This window comes from Zootoca vivipara, chromosome 17 (assembly GCF_963506605.1).
Source record: "Zootoca vivipara chromosome 17, rZooViv1.1, whole genome shotgun sequence".
Taxonomy (NCBI): domain Eukaryota; kingdom Metazoa; phylum Chordata; class Lepidosauria; order Squamata; family Lacertidae; genus Zootoca; species Zootoca vivipara.
This window is the reverse complement of record NC_083292.1, coordinates 1,745,886-1,759,650: the sequence shown is the minus strand read 5'-3', so window position 1 is coordinate 1,759,650 and position 13,765 is coordinate 1,745,886. Positions and strand designations below refer to the sequence as shown.

At 43.7% G+C, this 13,765-nt stretch overlaps 1 protein-coding gene across 13 annotated transcripts in view; it reads right to left on the bottom strand.

Annotated features, from left to right (window-relative positions):
• The window catches only part of CLIP1 (CAP-Gly domain containing linker protein 1), a 99,228-nt gene that overhangs the window by 5,430 nt on the left and 80,033 nt on the right, over window positions 1-13,765 (bottom strand). For all 13 annotated transcript variants that reach the window (XM_060269432.1, XM_035099337.2, XM_060269436.1 and 10 more), the window contains 4 exons: window positions 11,076-11,128; window positions 4,404-4,521; window positions 2,972-3,122; window positions 678-727 (listed from right to left, as the gene is read on the bottom strand). In XM_060269432.1, the coding sequence (XP_060125415.1) occupies window positions 678-727; window positions 2,972-3,122; window positions 4,404-4,521; window positions 11,076-11,128 (372 nt within the window). The remainder of the gene's footprint in view (window positions 1-677; window positions 728-2,971; window positions 3,123-4,403; window positions 4,522-11,075; window positions 11,129-13,765) is intronic.

Sequence of the window (13,765 nt, the reverse complement as noted above, 5' to 3'; positions counted from 1 at the left end):
GCAGTGCAGGGCTTGCAGGAAAGGCAACTGCTCTCTCTCTGCTCTGCAGAGCTGGGCTTCTGTAAAGGTTCAATTAAATCTCTACACCGATGGAGATGAGTGTGCTCTTTGTCCATGAGTCAGCAAGAGACCATTGTGTATCTGTATATTTTTGTGTGTTTTCGTTCTTCTTGTGTGGTGTGTCAGACCCTCCAAGTGTTCCTATTTTCCAGGGGTGTCCCTGATTTAAAGAAGCTGCCCCAGTTTCTGATTTGATCCTGGAATGTCCCACTTTTCCTTGGGACGTCCCTATTTTCATAAGAGAAATGTTGGAGGGTATGGAGATATGTGATTAAGTCACTGGGCCCAGAGAAGGGTCAGAAGGGAACGGACGTGATTCCATCACCAGAAATTAAGTACACCTCCTACATCCAGTCATACCTTATTCACCCCCACCAGTGGCTCATCCTTCACTCAGCCAGACAGGCACCACCATCTCTGGGATACTGGCCTACCAATTGCTCTTTCACAGGTTGCTTCTCTTTAGGCAAATTAAGCCATCATTTTTCTTCCTCCCCAACAGGAACAAATGAGGTAGGAGTCATCCCATGTTAATCGTACACTTAACCAACCCATGAAATGCTGCTTTGCAGCTAACAGTCTATTTCTGCATGCGGCCAAGAGTGTATAAGAAATACCTGGCTTTCTTTGTTATTTTCATCCTGGAGGGCATCACTGGCTGTGTCATCTTAGAAAAGAAGAAAAACACACACATGAAAATATTTCCAACAAATAATCATTACTTATGTGCTGATACAACTGGAATTTAGGAAAGAACTAGGGGGGTGGGGAGAGAAATGGAGAGAGATGAGAGAGGGAGAGAAAGAAAAGATAACCTGGCCACATATCTATACTTTGATAAAACTTCCAGATTGGAGTAATGTAGTGACCTGTACATAAGGCTGCCCCCGGAGGCTACACAAAATCTTCATGCCTGCTTTGAAACTGTAGCGTGGGTTACTGGTCTGGTTCTGAGCACATTTCAAGCGCCTCATTCTTACCTTTAAAGCTCAAAATGGCATGAAGGGACTAGGATCTGCGAGAACCTGCCCATATATTAGGACAATGTTTGAAAACCCTGCTCCATATCTCTTGCCTTCGGAAGTGATGTCTGGGGTGACCAGGGAAGACTCTGCCATCTTTATTGAACCATGTAAAGACCTTACAAGGTTTTATTTTAGATCTTTTTTAAACCTGGTGCTCCATATGTTTTTGATTCTTCAGCTATAAAATGCTGCATTCTGTGGCTTATTTTTCAAAGTATTTTGAAATCATAATCAGATCTCAAAGTGATTAGCTTACTAGAGTGAGTTAGCAATAAACAAAATAAAATTTTTGTTATAAGTGAAATTGATTGTTCAAGGAAAAGTAAAAGCACCAATTTAAACCACACACGAACCCCATATTCCTTTTAACAAAGGAGCAAATGCAGCAATGTTGGAGTGATTTTGCAAAAGGAACATGGTTGAAGCGGAAAACAGTTCCGGCTGCAAGTGATATTCTTGATGCAAACCCAAGTTGGTCTACAATTTAGTACAGGGTGGGTGGTGTGGTGGTAAAAGGACTTAAACACAGACATCCGGCAGGAGTGAGGGATTGGATGGCAATGCGAGGAAAAAATACTGTATTCCTCCCCAATTATCTGAAACCATATTATCCCATCTCTCTGTTAAATGAATTTACTAGGTGCATGGAGTCTCATGCTACTTAATAGTATGGTAATATCAGCATTAAACTGATAATCAAAGTCTCTTGACTATTGAAATACCTTGCTTATTTCCGAAGGTGCTTTAATAAATGAATATAGGGACCATTATTTCAGGTTCCAGAGTTTTAAAGGCTGCAAGCTATAAATTTGAAACCAAATGCCTGCAAACCTATTGCCTGAAAATCCATGCATGAACAACTGAAGTAGCCCCACTTCAGTGAACTGATCAGCCGTATCATTATGCCAACAGGTGCAAATGTACAGAGTAAGATGATTGTCACCACACGTGACAACAATACATTCTGAGCAGTTTATTCAGTGATTACATGTTCACTGTGGCAACCCTGGGGAGAATGGTAATCTGCGTTTGCTCTCCAATTAGAACCGGAGATGGTCATGGTTGCAGAGTAGACATCTGGGAGGGACAGGGAACTCAGGTCCATAAATTACACATCCGCTCAAGTTGTTAAACCACTACCATGTGGTAACATTCCCACTGTTGAGTGCAATATTAGGTTCAAAGGGCCTCTGAAGAGCTACAACTCCATAGGGCTTCTACTTTATTTCCAAAGACATAGAAACATATTTGAGTACTACAGAATATAAGACAGTTATTTAGGATTCTGTCGCTGCTGGAATCCAGTGATGGCCCTTTCACACCCTGAAGAAGAAGAAGAAGAAGAAGAAGAAGAAGAAGAAGAAGAAGAAGAAGAAGAAGAAGAAGAAGAAGAAGAAGAAGAAGAAGAAGAAGAAGGAGGAGGAGAAGAAGGAGAAGAAGAGTAGTAGTTTGGATTTGATATCCTACTTTATCACTACCCGAAGGAGTCTCAAAGCGGCTAACATTCTCCTTTCCCTTCCTCCCCCACAACAAACACTCTGTGAGGTGAGTGGGGCTGAGAGATGTCAGAGAAGTGTGACCAGCCCAAGGTCACCCAGCAGCTGCATGTGGAGGAGCGGAGACGAACCCGGTTCACCAGAATAACCACTACACCACACTGGCTATCAAGGTTATCAAGCAATAACACCAACCACATACGTAATGTGGCATCTCACCCCTAACTGAACTAACAAGTCACTTAAGTGATGCAGGTTTTTGCCACCACATGAAGAATTCTGCTATCACCACATGGAGGGACTTCGCTCTGCCATCCGATGGGATCCAAAGTGCAAAATACCTGCAGCCAACAGTGAAGATGCAAGCCCACAGACCAGAGATGGTTTTACCTGTGGAGCTACGTGGTTGTTTCTGGCTCTCTCTGAGTTTCTGCTCCAGATTCTTTACTTTTAGTTCAAGTTTCAACTTATCCGACTCCAGAGACTGAACTACAGAATGCAAATTCCTCGCAGTGGCATTCTCTCCACGGAGCACGGTCACCTGCAAAAGTTAAACAAAGCAGAGAGGATGCGGCTGAGGGGAGGGAATCCTTTTCAGCCTGAGGGCCACATTCTTTTGTGGGGAACCTTTCAGGATCTATAATCACTTTCTGCTACTTCCCTTCCCATGCCCACAACTTCCTCTGCGCTCCTGTCCCCCCCCCCCCCCCCGGCAGTGTGTGTAAATATTTATGGAATGCTGCTGAGCTCTCAGATTTGAGCAAAATTTGAACACTGCACAAGGAAACTACATAAAAAAAATTGTACACCAGAAGATTGAAAAGTGTGTGCTAAGAATTTACAATTGCTTTCATTTCTTTTTCAGCATCTTAGTAAGGGTGTTTCAGGAGCTTAGACTTTTATGAATATTTTTTTCTTCTGATCCCTCAGAGTTGCACAAGAAAATTTAGAATTGCCTGACTGGGTGTTTCTGCACACTTCTTGGGTAGGGCAGTGGCTGCGCTGAGCCCTGCCATACCTGTGACGGGCCCTCCTACGGCTGCCCTGTGACAGACCCCATTGGGCCTCCTCTCGTCGCATGACGTTGCGAGCGCATGCCAGCCCTTCTCCCAAAGTTGGGCAGAACCCAGTGCATGTGCATGGGCAATAGACTTTGCTGCTAAGAAAGGAGAGTGTTTCCTGCAGCCACAAGGGAGGGAAGCTGCGTGCCCGCCAGCCAGCTGGTTGGCAGGTGTGCAACTCCCCCCCCCCCCGGTGGCTGCAGGAGGCGCATGCTCTAGGGAGCATTTCCCACAGCAGCTTGGGGGGGGATCTGTGTGGATCCCAGTTCAGCTACTGATTGATTAATTGATTGTGTGACTGAGGAAATGGATAAAAAGCCCGCCGCCCCCCATCCAAAATGACTATCATCAGTGCAGGTAAGAAAAAAAATTAATTTTAATTTTTATCATCTACGATAATGTTTAATGTATTTTATAGTACAGAACATTAATTACTGTTTTCATTTTATGGATACATGATCTCGTTAAGATAGTAAAATTCATGTTAAATTCCTGATTTAGGGATTGTTTTTAAAAGTCTGGAACGGATTAATCCATTTTGCATTACTTTCTATGGGAAAGCACGCCTTGGTTTAAGAGCACTTTGGTTTAAGAACGGTCTTCTGGAATGGATTAAGTTCGTAAACCAGGGTACCACTGTATTTGAAAGGTTTTTTACATTGTATTTTTATATGTCTTCTCCCATACTAGCCCACCTCATCACCTGGGTATATTTTGCAAACAAGCTAAAAGTCAGAAGATGGTGCTTCTAAAAATAGTACCTCATTTCTGAGTTTTTCCAGTTCTTCATCTTTCTCTGTGATCAAGGCACTAGTGATACTGATGGATTTCTGCAAGGATGTTCTCTCTTCATCAATTTCTTTTTTTAAGTCAGATTCTCTAAAAGAGGGAGTCAAATGGTTTCATGAGTTAGGTGAAGACTTGCTCCATTAGTATTGCATAAAAAGCCAAGTTGGGCGGGGGGAAGAGGTTGATTTTTAAAAACTATTACAGTATAGAAGTAGAAAAGGTTCTTAACAGAAGTTTCAGATCTAGCTTTGCTTACTGAGATTTAATTATTGGCAAAATTATTTGGGATTTTACAGCAGTTGAAATAAAGTGAAAAGTTTTACCTATGTAGATTCATGCCAGAATCTGCATATCATTGTATCCATTTGAATTTAAAGAAAAATGTTAATAGGGTTGGGAGATAGAAAACTGAAAAGGAGGGGGAAGGTTGCATAGAGTGAGCCTAGTTTCAGACTTTTATTACTTCTTGGAACAGTTATTAACAAGCAACGAAAAGTGCATGCACAGCTGTCATGCAAAGCAGGGCTGAAGCTGGACTTATCACTTGGTCCTCACTAATTTTTGTTAACATCCAAATTTCCAGAGAATGCGCTTTTTGACCCAGAGTAACTGGGAGCGTTTTAACAGAGGGCTGGTTGGTCTGTAACAAACTAAAACACAAATGTACAGTTCAAAGGGTTGTAAACTATTATTATTCAGCATATAAAAAACACTAAACACTTCTATTTTTTGCTTGCATCTCAATAAGTGGCTTCCTAAGCAAATAGCATGATAGATGGCTATGGGGAAAAACCCCACCAAGGAGTTGGCTGAGGGGCCTTCAGAACACACTTGCCAAGCTGTGCAGCTGGAAGCAGGGGCGGAGCAAGCGGGGGCGGTCTGCCCCAGGCACCGCCCTGGAGGCGGTGTTGCTCTGGGCCGTGCCCCCGCCCCTCCCAGCGGCAAGGCGAGGCTCCGTTGGCTGATTCACATGCCACTCAACAGAGTGGCTGCGTCAGCTGGCGCCCTTTGGTTCTTTCTGCTCAGGCGGAGCGGCGAGGGGCAGGCCAGGGAGGGGCTCTCTGGCCTGCCCCTTGCCGCTCCGCCTGAGCAGGAAGAACTATGGAGCGGTTTGCCGCCGCCGCCGCTCCAGCGCCCGGACCCCCTGGCTGGAAGCTATTTACATTTGCCTGCATCTTAAAATTGGTTTTGTAGCATTTGGGTGGTGGTGGTGGTGGTGGTAATGTATACCTCTCTCAGCATTCAGGAAAGGCTTGGCAGCTGAAGCTTTTAAAACTTTCTTAAACATTAAACATTTGATATTCACTAGTTTTGATAAGAAACTTTTAAAGATGAAGAAGGCACTCTGGAAATCCAGGCACAAGCACTTGAAGTAGCCTAAATTTACTAAGGGAGCTGCCACTAAACAGGGAACTGGTGAAGAAAACAAAGTTGCCTTCAGATTTTGTTAAGTCACTTGAAACACAAGAATTTAAATGCCTTGGCCTTCCAATACTGTATATTCCATCACTGACTCAATGTGTGAATCACAGGGGGCCCTGCCCTTCTTAGCAATTCTGACAGCCCCCTTGACTCCTGTCTTCATAAGGCCACAGGCCAGGACCATGACTTGGCTAAGAAGAGAGGAAGAGAGACTTGTGCAGTTCATTAACGGCCCCTTCTATCTTTCCCCCAACAATTCAAGCTGATTCTGCAGGGCTCCTTCATTGACCTCCTCACCACCACAGCGAGCAACTGCTGGCCCTTCCACGAGGCAGAGTGAGGCATTTGCTTCGGGAGAGGGGGAAGTGGCTTTAAATGTGTGCCACATGGTCTGCCCAGCAGCCCCTAAGCTAGCTTGCTGCCCTGCAGTCCCATCATGAATACTTTAGTATGTTAATGCTAAACCAGTCTACTCAGGTTTTGTGCACAGAATGGGGAATGCACCACCTTGTCCTTTGCCTCAGGCAGCAAAATGGCTTGGGCTGCTCCTGGCTGCTGCTCTTCCTCCTGCTTCCTTTCTGCCACCTGCTTGCCTGCCCGGAAGAGGACTAATCGGCTGACAGGCAGCGGCCTCTGCTCCTGCTGCCTCTCATCCCCACAGCTGAGGGGGCCAGAGTAAGAGGCAGGTGAACTGGCAAGAACAGGGCCGGCTCTAGGTAGACCCCCGGTGGTGCAGTGCACCAGGTCTGCGCGGAAACCATGCTGTGCCCCTCAGCGCCACGGCACGTGACCTGCTCGAGACTCCCCTGGGCAAGAAAGCTGCCAAGGTGAAGAGTCCAGGGGGCTCGTGCCCAAGGGTTCATACTGGGCCCTCAGCAGATGACCAACAATATCAACCCTTGAGGCAGGGCCCTGTTACTTTTCTGAACGCAGTCACAGAAAACAAGTCCTCTAAAAGCCGCACTGAAAATAATGGGATGCTGCTGTGCAATTCCTATTTATTTAAATAGGGCCTGAATGGGAGACACTACAAATTGGTTCAATCCCTTTAATGGGAGAGTGGGCCTGTTTTTTGTTCTTGTTCTTAAAGACAGCCAACAATTGCTATTGGAGGAAACTAAAATCGAGCAGAGGTAGCCAGAGAGAGCGAGAGCAAGAGAGTATCTCATGCACATCCAGATGGAGCAAAATGCAAACTGAAGAAAGGGATAATCAATAGCCCTAAACCAAAGGTTGTTAAGTGTCCCTGGTATCTACAGTTAGTGAGAACCACGATAACCAGCGGGTGAAATACAGCACAGTCCTTGCAGGAGCCCAAGGAATATGGCAACAAACAAACAAACAAACAACAGTGATAATACATCACAGAATTCTATTTGAAGTTATGCAGATGTTTAGTCTTAGTCATGGAAGCAGCAAGTGGAGAATCTGGGATGTACAGACATGAAGGCCTACACCACAGCTGGCTCTGGGTTGTTGTTTTTTAAGACAGAGAAGGAATTGAACAGAATCAGGCCACAGCCCCGAACAGCTGCCCAGAGTGTCTCTTCTAAATATCAGAAAGGCTGTGTTTTGTTCCAGAAAAGCTCCATGGCATTTAAGTCTGCCTTTGATTCTGCAGAATGCTTGTTGAGCACATGAGTGACAGCTCCTATATGTCAAGCATTGGCCACTGGTCTGCTAAAACTAACAGCAGCATGCCTTGCATAATTACTGGGGCCGTCTGTGCATCACTAGGTATAATGCTGGACTGCGTGCATTCAGGGTATGTGCGTGAGTGTAAGTAAAAGTGTGTGCATGTAGGTAAACTCTGCACACACAAAAAAGCAAGTTGTCTTCACAATATTTGGCTAGTTTTGCATCATTTTTGCACTGGTTTACACAATTTGGGAAGAAAGGAAATGGCAGGAGGACACAGAGAAGAGTATAAGCTTCTCCTCACAACCATGAGGGCTGGGAACTTGGTTGAAAAGCAGAAAAGAAAAGAGGAGCCAGGATTATTAAGATGCCAGTCTTTTTACTAGACAGAAAACATTGTGTTTTGGTGCGTGTGTGTGTGTGTGTGAGAGAGAGAGAGAAATGCACCTAATTTTGGAGGTGTTCACAGCTTATCATACAAACTGTTCCTCTGGCCAGTGACATTCCACACTTCCACACTTCACAAGCCCTTCTGCAAGCGGGAAAGTACATGACCAGTAATTACTAGGGCTGCAGTGCTTAGTCAGTTAAAAACTGTGGACAGACTAAAAAGGTGCACACACACACACACACACACACACACACATATATAAATTTATATTATTATTTATAATACAACTACTTATGGAGGTTGCAAGTACCATCTTAACTGAGGGTCTCTCTCTAATGTGAGACACAAGGGTGAATATATGTCTTTTCTAAGACGATGCACTGCTACAGTGCATACACATCATCTAAAAAGCATGCTTTCTGCATCAGAGTATTTCTTTACTCATATGCAAATTTAAGCAATTAACTAGAACTCATATAATTAATTAGGTAAGCTATTTCAAATCAGGTGACAGGCCTAATATATACACATTTCAAATGCCCTTCCTTCTCAGACACCTCTCACATTTGTTCCCTTCCACCTTGACTTGGAAAAATGCCTCTTGCATACACCTCCATCCAGACACTTCAACCCAGAACCCCCATGATACATAACGGAGGCCCAGAACCACTGGGCTCTTAGCACCAGGCAAAATGAGATAGTCCACCCCTGGCTGCAGTAAGGCAAGTAAGGCACAACAAATAATCATTCTATTATGTTTTTACTAACATAAGGGAAAATAGTCTTTTGGAAATTCTGCCTTGGCACCAAAATGCTTGGAGAACCTCTGCCAATATTTATCCTTGGGTTTAAAAAAGTGGCCATTCTATGGTTAAATTGGAAGTTGTGCTTTGTGTATGCATGTATACACCCACACCCACCCACCCACCCACCCACCCAGCAATTTGAAAGCTCAGTCATGCTGAGAAACTTCATCCGTTTTCTTTAGGATGGGAGCACAGTTATTATCAACTTGAAAAGTATAATTTCATGGCTCAAAAGACCCATTTAACAACAGTTTCCAATTGGTTTATTAGGGCAGGGCTCATGACCATTTGTACAGTAATTCCCATGTTTTTTACCATTATTATTTTTTGGTGACATTTAAGGCTGCAAGGGGCTCACCTCACCAGAAGCATCTCCTGAGCAAGTTCCACTGGAATGAATAGGATTTGCTCCACTGAGCGAGGTAGATTTGTGCAGGAGACATTCTTAGTGGTTTGTGCCCAGAAGCAGTTACTAAATAGATCACATGGGTGACTCCAATATCCCCCAGCTAGAAGCACACCCAGATTCTTTGCTTGCCACAAAAGAAACCAAGAAATTCAAATAATGAAGCAAGTACCTTAAAGTGATACTGGGCAAGCTTTAAAAATGCAAGATAACAAGAACCACATGTTAGAAACATGGAAGAGGAATGCAAAATACAGTAAAGGAAGAACTAAATTTGCACTGAAGTGGATTCTGTTGTTGTTGTAAAAAAAATAAAAGATTTAATACTGCTGAGTATTTTATGAAACAAAAAACGAAACAAAAAAAAAGCAAGACACCAAGGAAACAAAAAGGCAGCCGAAAAATATGTACAACAATTTTTATTGGCGAGGAAAAAAAAGTTATTTATTGTAACGTGGATAGACTTTCTTTAGTCTTACCATTAAAGACACACAGATATAGCAAAGGAAGCAAGGGTAGGAAAGGGAAGAGAGAGGAGTGAAATGAGTACGTATTGAGAAAAGAGCGTAGGCTCAGAGACAAGTCAGACAGTTAGCAAATCCACAATGGATCTAATGAGCTGAAGCAACACTGAGCCCCTCTTAGCCAGAGAGGCCCAAAATTCTCTAACTCCGCCTTCATCAGCCTGGTGCCCTCCAGAGGTTTTGAACTACAACCAATAGGAATCGGTGACACTTCGCTGACCTCCCATCACGTGTGTCACTGTGGCTTCCCCAGGGAGAGAGGGAAAGGGGCAAACCCAAGGGGGACTGCACCAACTTCGCTGCCACCTCACCTCTCACCCTCCTGGGAGCCTGAGTGCTGTTCTGTTCCCTGTTGCTTAGGCAGATGGAAGTTGCAGTCCAAAATATCCAGAGGGCACCAGGTTGGAAAAGGCTGTTCTAATACAATTTTGGGGGCAGGAGAAGAAGAATTATTGTGGGTAAAAGGGTGATGGGCAAGACTGATCACTCCATGAGGTCTCTATATCAACTGACCAAAGATCTCTTGTTTTTGCATCACAAAGCCTGAGAGGTTAGACAGAAAACCTACTGCTAATTCCTGAGCCATGAAAATGAACTGTTTGGAAAGTCCCTGGTTTTCAACTGTCTCAATCACTATAAGGTTATATACACTACAAGGCACCCTGTAAGCATACTTCAGAAATAAAACTCATTCATGCTTCTATTCCAGTAAGTTTGATATTTTTCTGTTACAATACTGAATTCCACCAGTGTAATTGCTGGATACTGAGAGGGTTAACTGCATAGCATAAGCTGAAAAAGGAAAGCACCAGTAACCTAGAATATTTATGTTTGTCAGGATGCTTTTTTTCTGAATTAGGTATCCCCTGAAGGTGTTAAAATGTCAATGTTAAGATGTTTCACTTCCATCTTTATACGTTTTGGGCATCTGTCTGTCTCAAGAGACAATGGACAAATGTGCCATTGGGGTGGGGGCTTTAAAGTCAAACTGTTAGAGAGTTATGTGCCTGCAGTGGGTGTAGAGTTTAGCAATATTTTGACAAAACCACTTCATGAAGAATTTTGAAGCTGATCCAAGGGGAGGCTTTGCGCATTTTCCAGATCTGTTAAAGCGATTCAATACTCTAGTGCTCAAAATGGCACAATTATCTAGGTGCTGAAATGCAGAGAATAGAAGGGAACATCTAACCAAGTATGATACATGCTAGATTAAGCAATGTTAAATGCTTCTTAAGGTCAAGCCTTTTCACACAAACTTCAGTGATGAGAAGGATAAAACTGTATTTAGTATTCCACATGCATTTTCAACAGCTAAAGTGTGCCAGTCCTGGGTTATTTCAACTAAAGAAAGGTAGATGGAATCAAACAGCTTCACTGTGGGTTAATTTAGTCCTATTTTTCCTAATTGTCTGTAGGTACACACACCCAAACACCCCTCCCCCTGTGAGAAAGCTTACCTCTTTTTCATCTCTAGCAACTGATTATTAAGAACAGACCTCTCCTCGTCCAGCTGAAAGAGAAAAACAGTCTCATTTACCATTTAAGAATCAAACAGTGCTATCTTCTAATTCAAACATCCTGCAACTTTCCCTAATTTGCAGATTGTCTTCTTTCCAGAGGTGAAAGGGGGGGGGAATCCTCTGCAACCTAAGCCATTTTCACAGAAATTGGTTGTTTTCAGTAGGCGCATGAGGCAACGCTGCCTCTTCCCCAACTTTCCTCTTCACATGCTCTCTTTGACCATAGGGATTTGTTGAATCCTGACAGGGGAGTCCTCCTCTGCCCCTTTTAATCCCACAACAGCAGCCAGCCAGATCACACATACACCCCCCCCCCGCCCCCCAGATCTCCCTAGCTATTGCCATTCCCCCTCCATGTCTCTCAGCTCTCAGCTTTGGCCTCAGTTCCCAAGAGAGGTTGATGCTCTTTTTTTAGACCACAAGAGAGAGAAGGAAAGTGCAAACCATGGGAGGTTTGGCCTAGAACAGACATTGTGTGTATTGTGCCGAGAAGTCTAATATAGCTATTTTCAGCGACAGCTTCAGAGGACAGCTCATCTGCCTCCCCCACACAGGCAGGCTGCACATGCGATTGCTCTCAATTTCAAGGCTTGCTGTAGAGGCAAGAGAAACTGAAACTCCAGAGGTGGAAGGAGAAGAATTTGGAAGGGAAAGTGCCTTTGTTCTGAAGGATGCAGGACACAAGGGCTTAAACCGGAGGTAAACTTGGGCAGCCCATGAAATCTCCTTCCTGCAAGCTGCAGAGATGTAACCTACTGCAAAAAAGGTAAAATTCACATTTGCTGCTCCACCCACCACTGCCACCCCAATCGACTTCAAGGGGCATCTTTGGCAATAGCCTGTCATGGAGAGCTCAAAGATCTCCTCTGGACAGCAGACTTCCTCAGAATTGAGGAATGTTATGAGATGACAGGCACCCACTCTGAAGACAATTGTTCCAATGGGTTTTCGTAGCTAGATGAGTGGTTCTCTGCCATAGGTGTCTATTTTGTATTCTTTTGATTTGAAAAAAGCATGTATTTGTTTTCCTCTTTCTACTGTACATTGCCTTGATGCACTTGTGCAGAAGAATATTAATAAATTACTAACTATAATAATAATAATCTGCCAGTTTAACCTCACCACAGAGTCTGAAAATCCTCATAAGGCCCTAGAGCTGGGTCAGCATTCATGGAGGGACAGGTCTGCTGTACACACCCTAACCCTAACCCTAACCACCACAAAAGCTCTGAATATGCCATACTTATTTTGCAATTTATTTTTAATATATCCAAGAAAAGACCATTGCGTCTTGCTGAGAATTTCTGGCAGTAGCCCTTCTCCCTGCCCCCCCCCCCAACGTGAAACAATGCCTTAGCATCAACAGATAAAATTTGCATATGCTACCCCCAGCAGGACAAAATGGATTATGGGAAATTCCTTCAGCAAAAAATACATAGAGTGGAGGATTAATTTTTTAAAGTAATAAAACTTCCTAATTTTAAATTAAGGGCTGCCACACAAAGATTTGAAATACTGCAAGTCAGAAAATTTCCCCAAGGTAAGGGTCTAATATATGATTGAATATCCTTTAATTAATTACAAAGAAGCTAATTACTTAAGCAGCCATGAAGAGAACACTCACATTTCCCCTTCCCAAGTATACAAATTTTAGATGTAAATATAAAACACTGATGAAACAATATGAATGAAATTTGTAAAATGCCTCATGCATACACAGATTCACTAACAGATATTGGCCGGAATTTATATTGTTACCATAGCAGTACCAATAAAAAATACCTGCAAGGTATGTGGAAGATTCATCTTACTAGTTTTAAAGACATTAAATCTCAGTCTGAAAAATAAACCCATACAGGAAAGCTTTCATTTACTGTTTTCTCACTTCCTCTGGACAAAGAAAGCCTGGGTCATCTGAATTTTATGCAAGCCCTTCTCTGACGTACATTCTAAAGCTGAGGTCTTCCGGGGACCCTTTCCACACTGGCTTCTCTGCCATAGAACCAGAGTTCTTTTAGGCCACACACTCATGGCTGCCAGGTCAGGCGCCTCCCACTTCCTGAGACTCCAGGGCCAAACCTGAGACCTGGGGGTGCTCCTGGAGATGTCATGGACAAGCACAGTCACTGTTATTTTCAAACAAAAAACACAAGGTCCAACAAACGAGCAAATACGTCACTCATTGGAATTGAAGTCAGACATCTTAGTGAAAGGGGGTATTCCCAGGTCTAGCTGAAGTAAGGGGATCACTCCTTCTTACCTGCTTAGGCAGCCCGGGTAGGGAAGCCCCACATGGAGATTCAAGCCTGCCAGCTGGGGGCAGTGGGTGTACCTAACAACTGGACACACACTCAGTTTACATGGGTGCTGGTCAGGTTTCATCACTGCTCTGTGTGAGCTAACAGTGTGCCCTAGAACATCTTGCTGAGTTATAGTGGCAATGATAAACCAATGGACTTGGCTGCCATTACTGATCTTTTTGATAAGGTTCCAAGGAATACCTAGGATTGCTCACAACATTGTTGAAAAAACCTTATCAAATCAACATGTTTCTCTTACGTTTTAGGGCTAGCCAATTCACATTCCTTGGCACCCCAACTTGGTAGGTGGATATTCTTCCTAGGCTA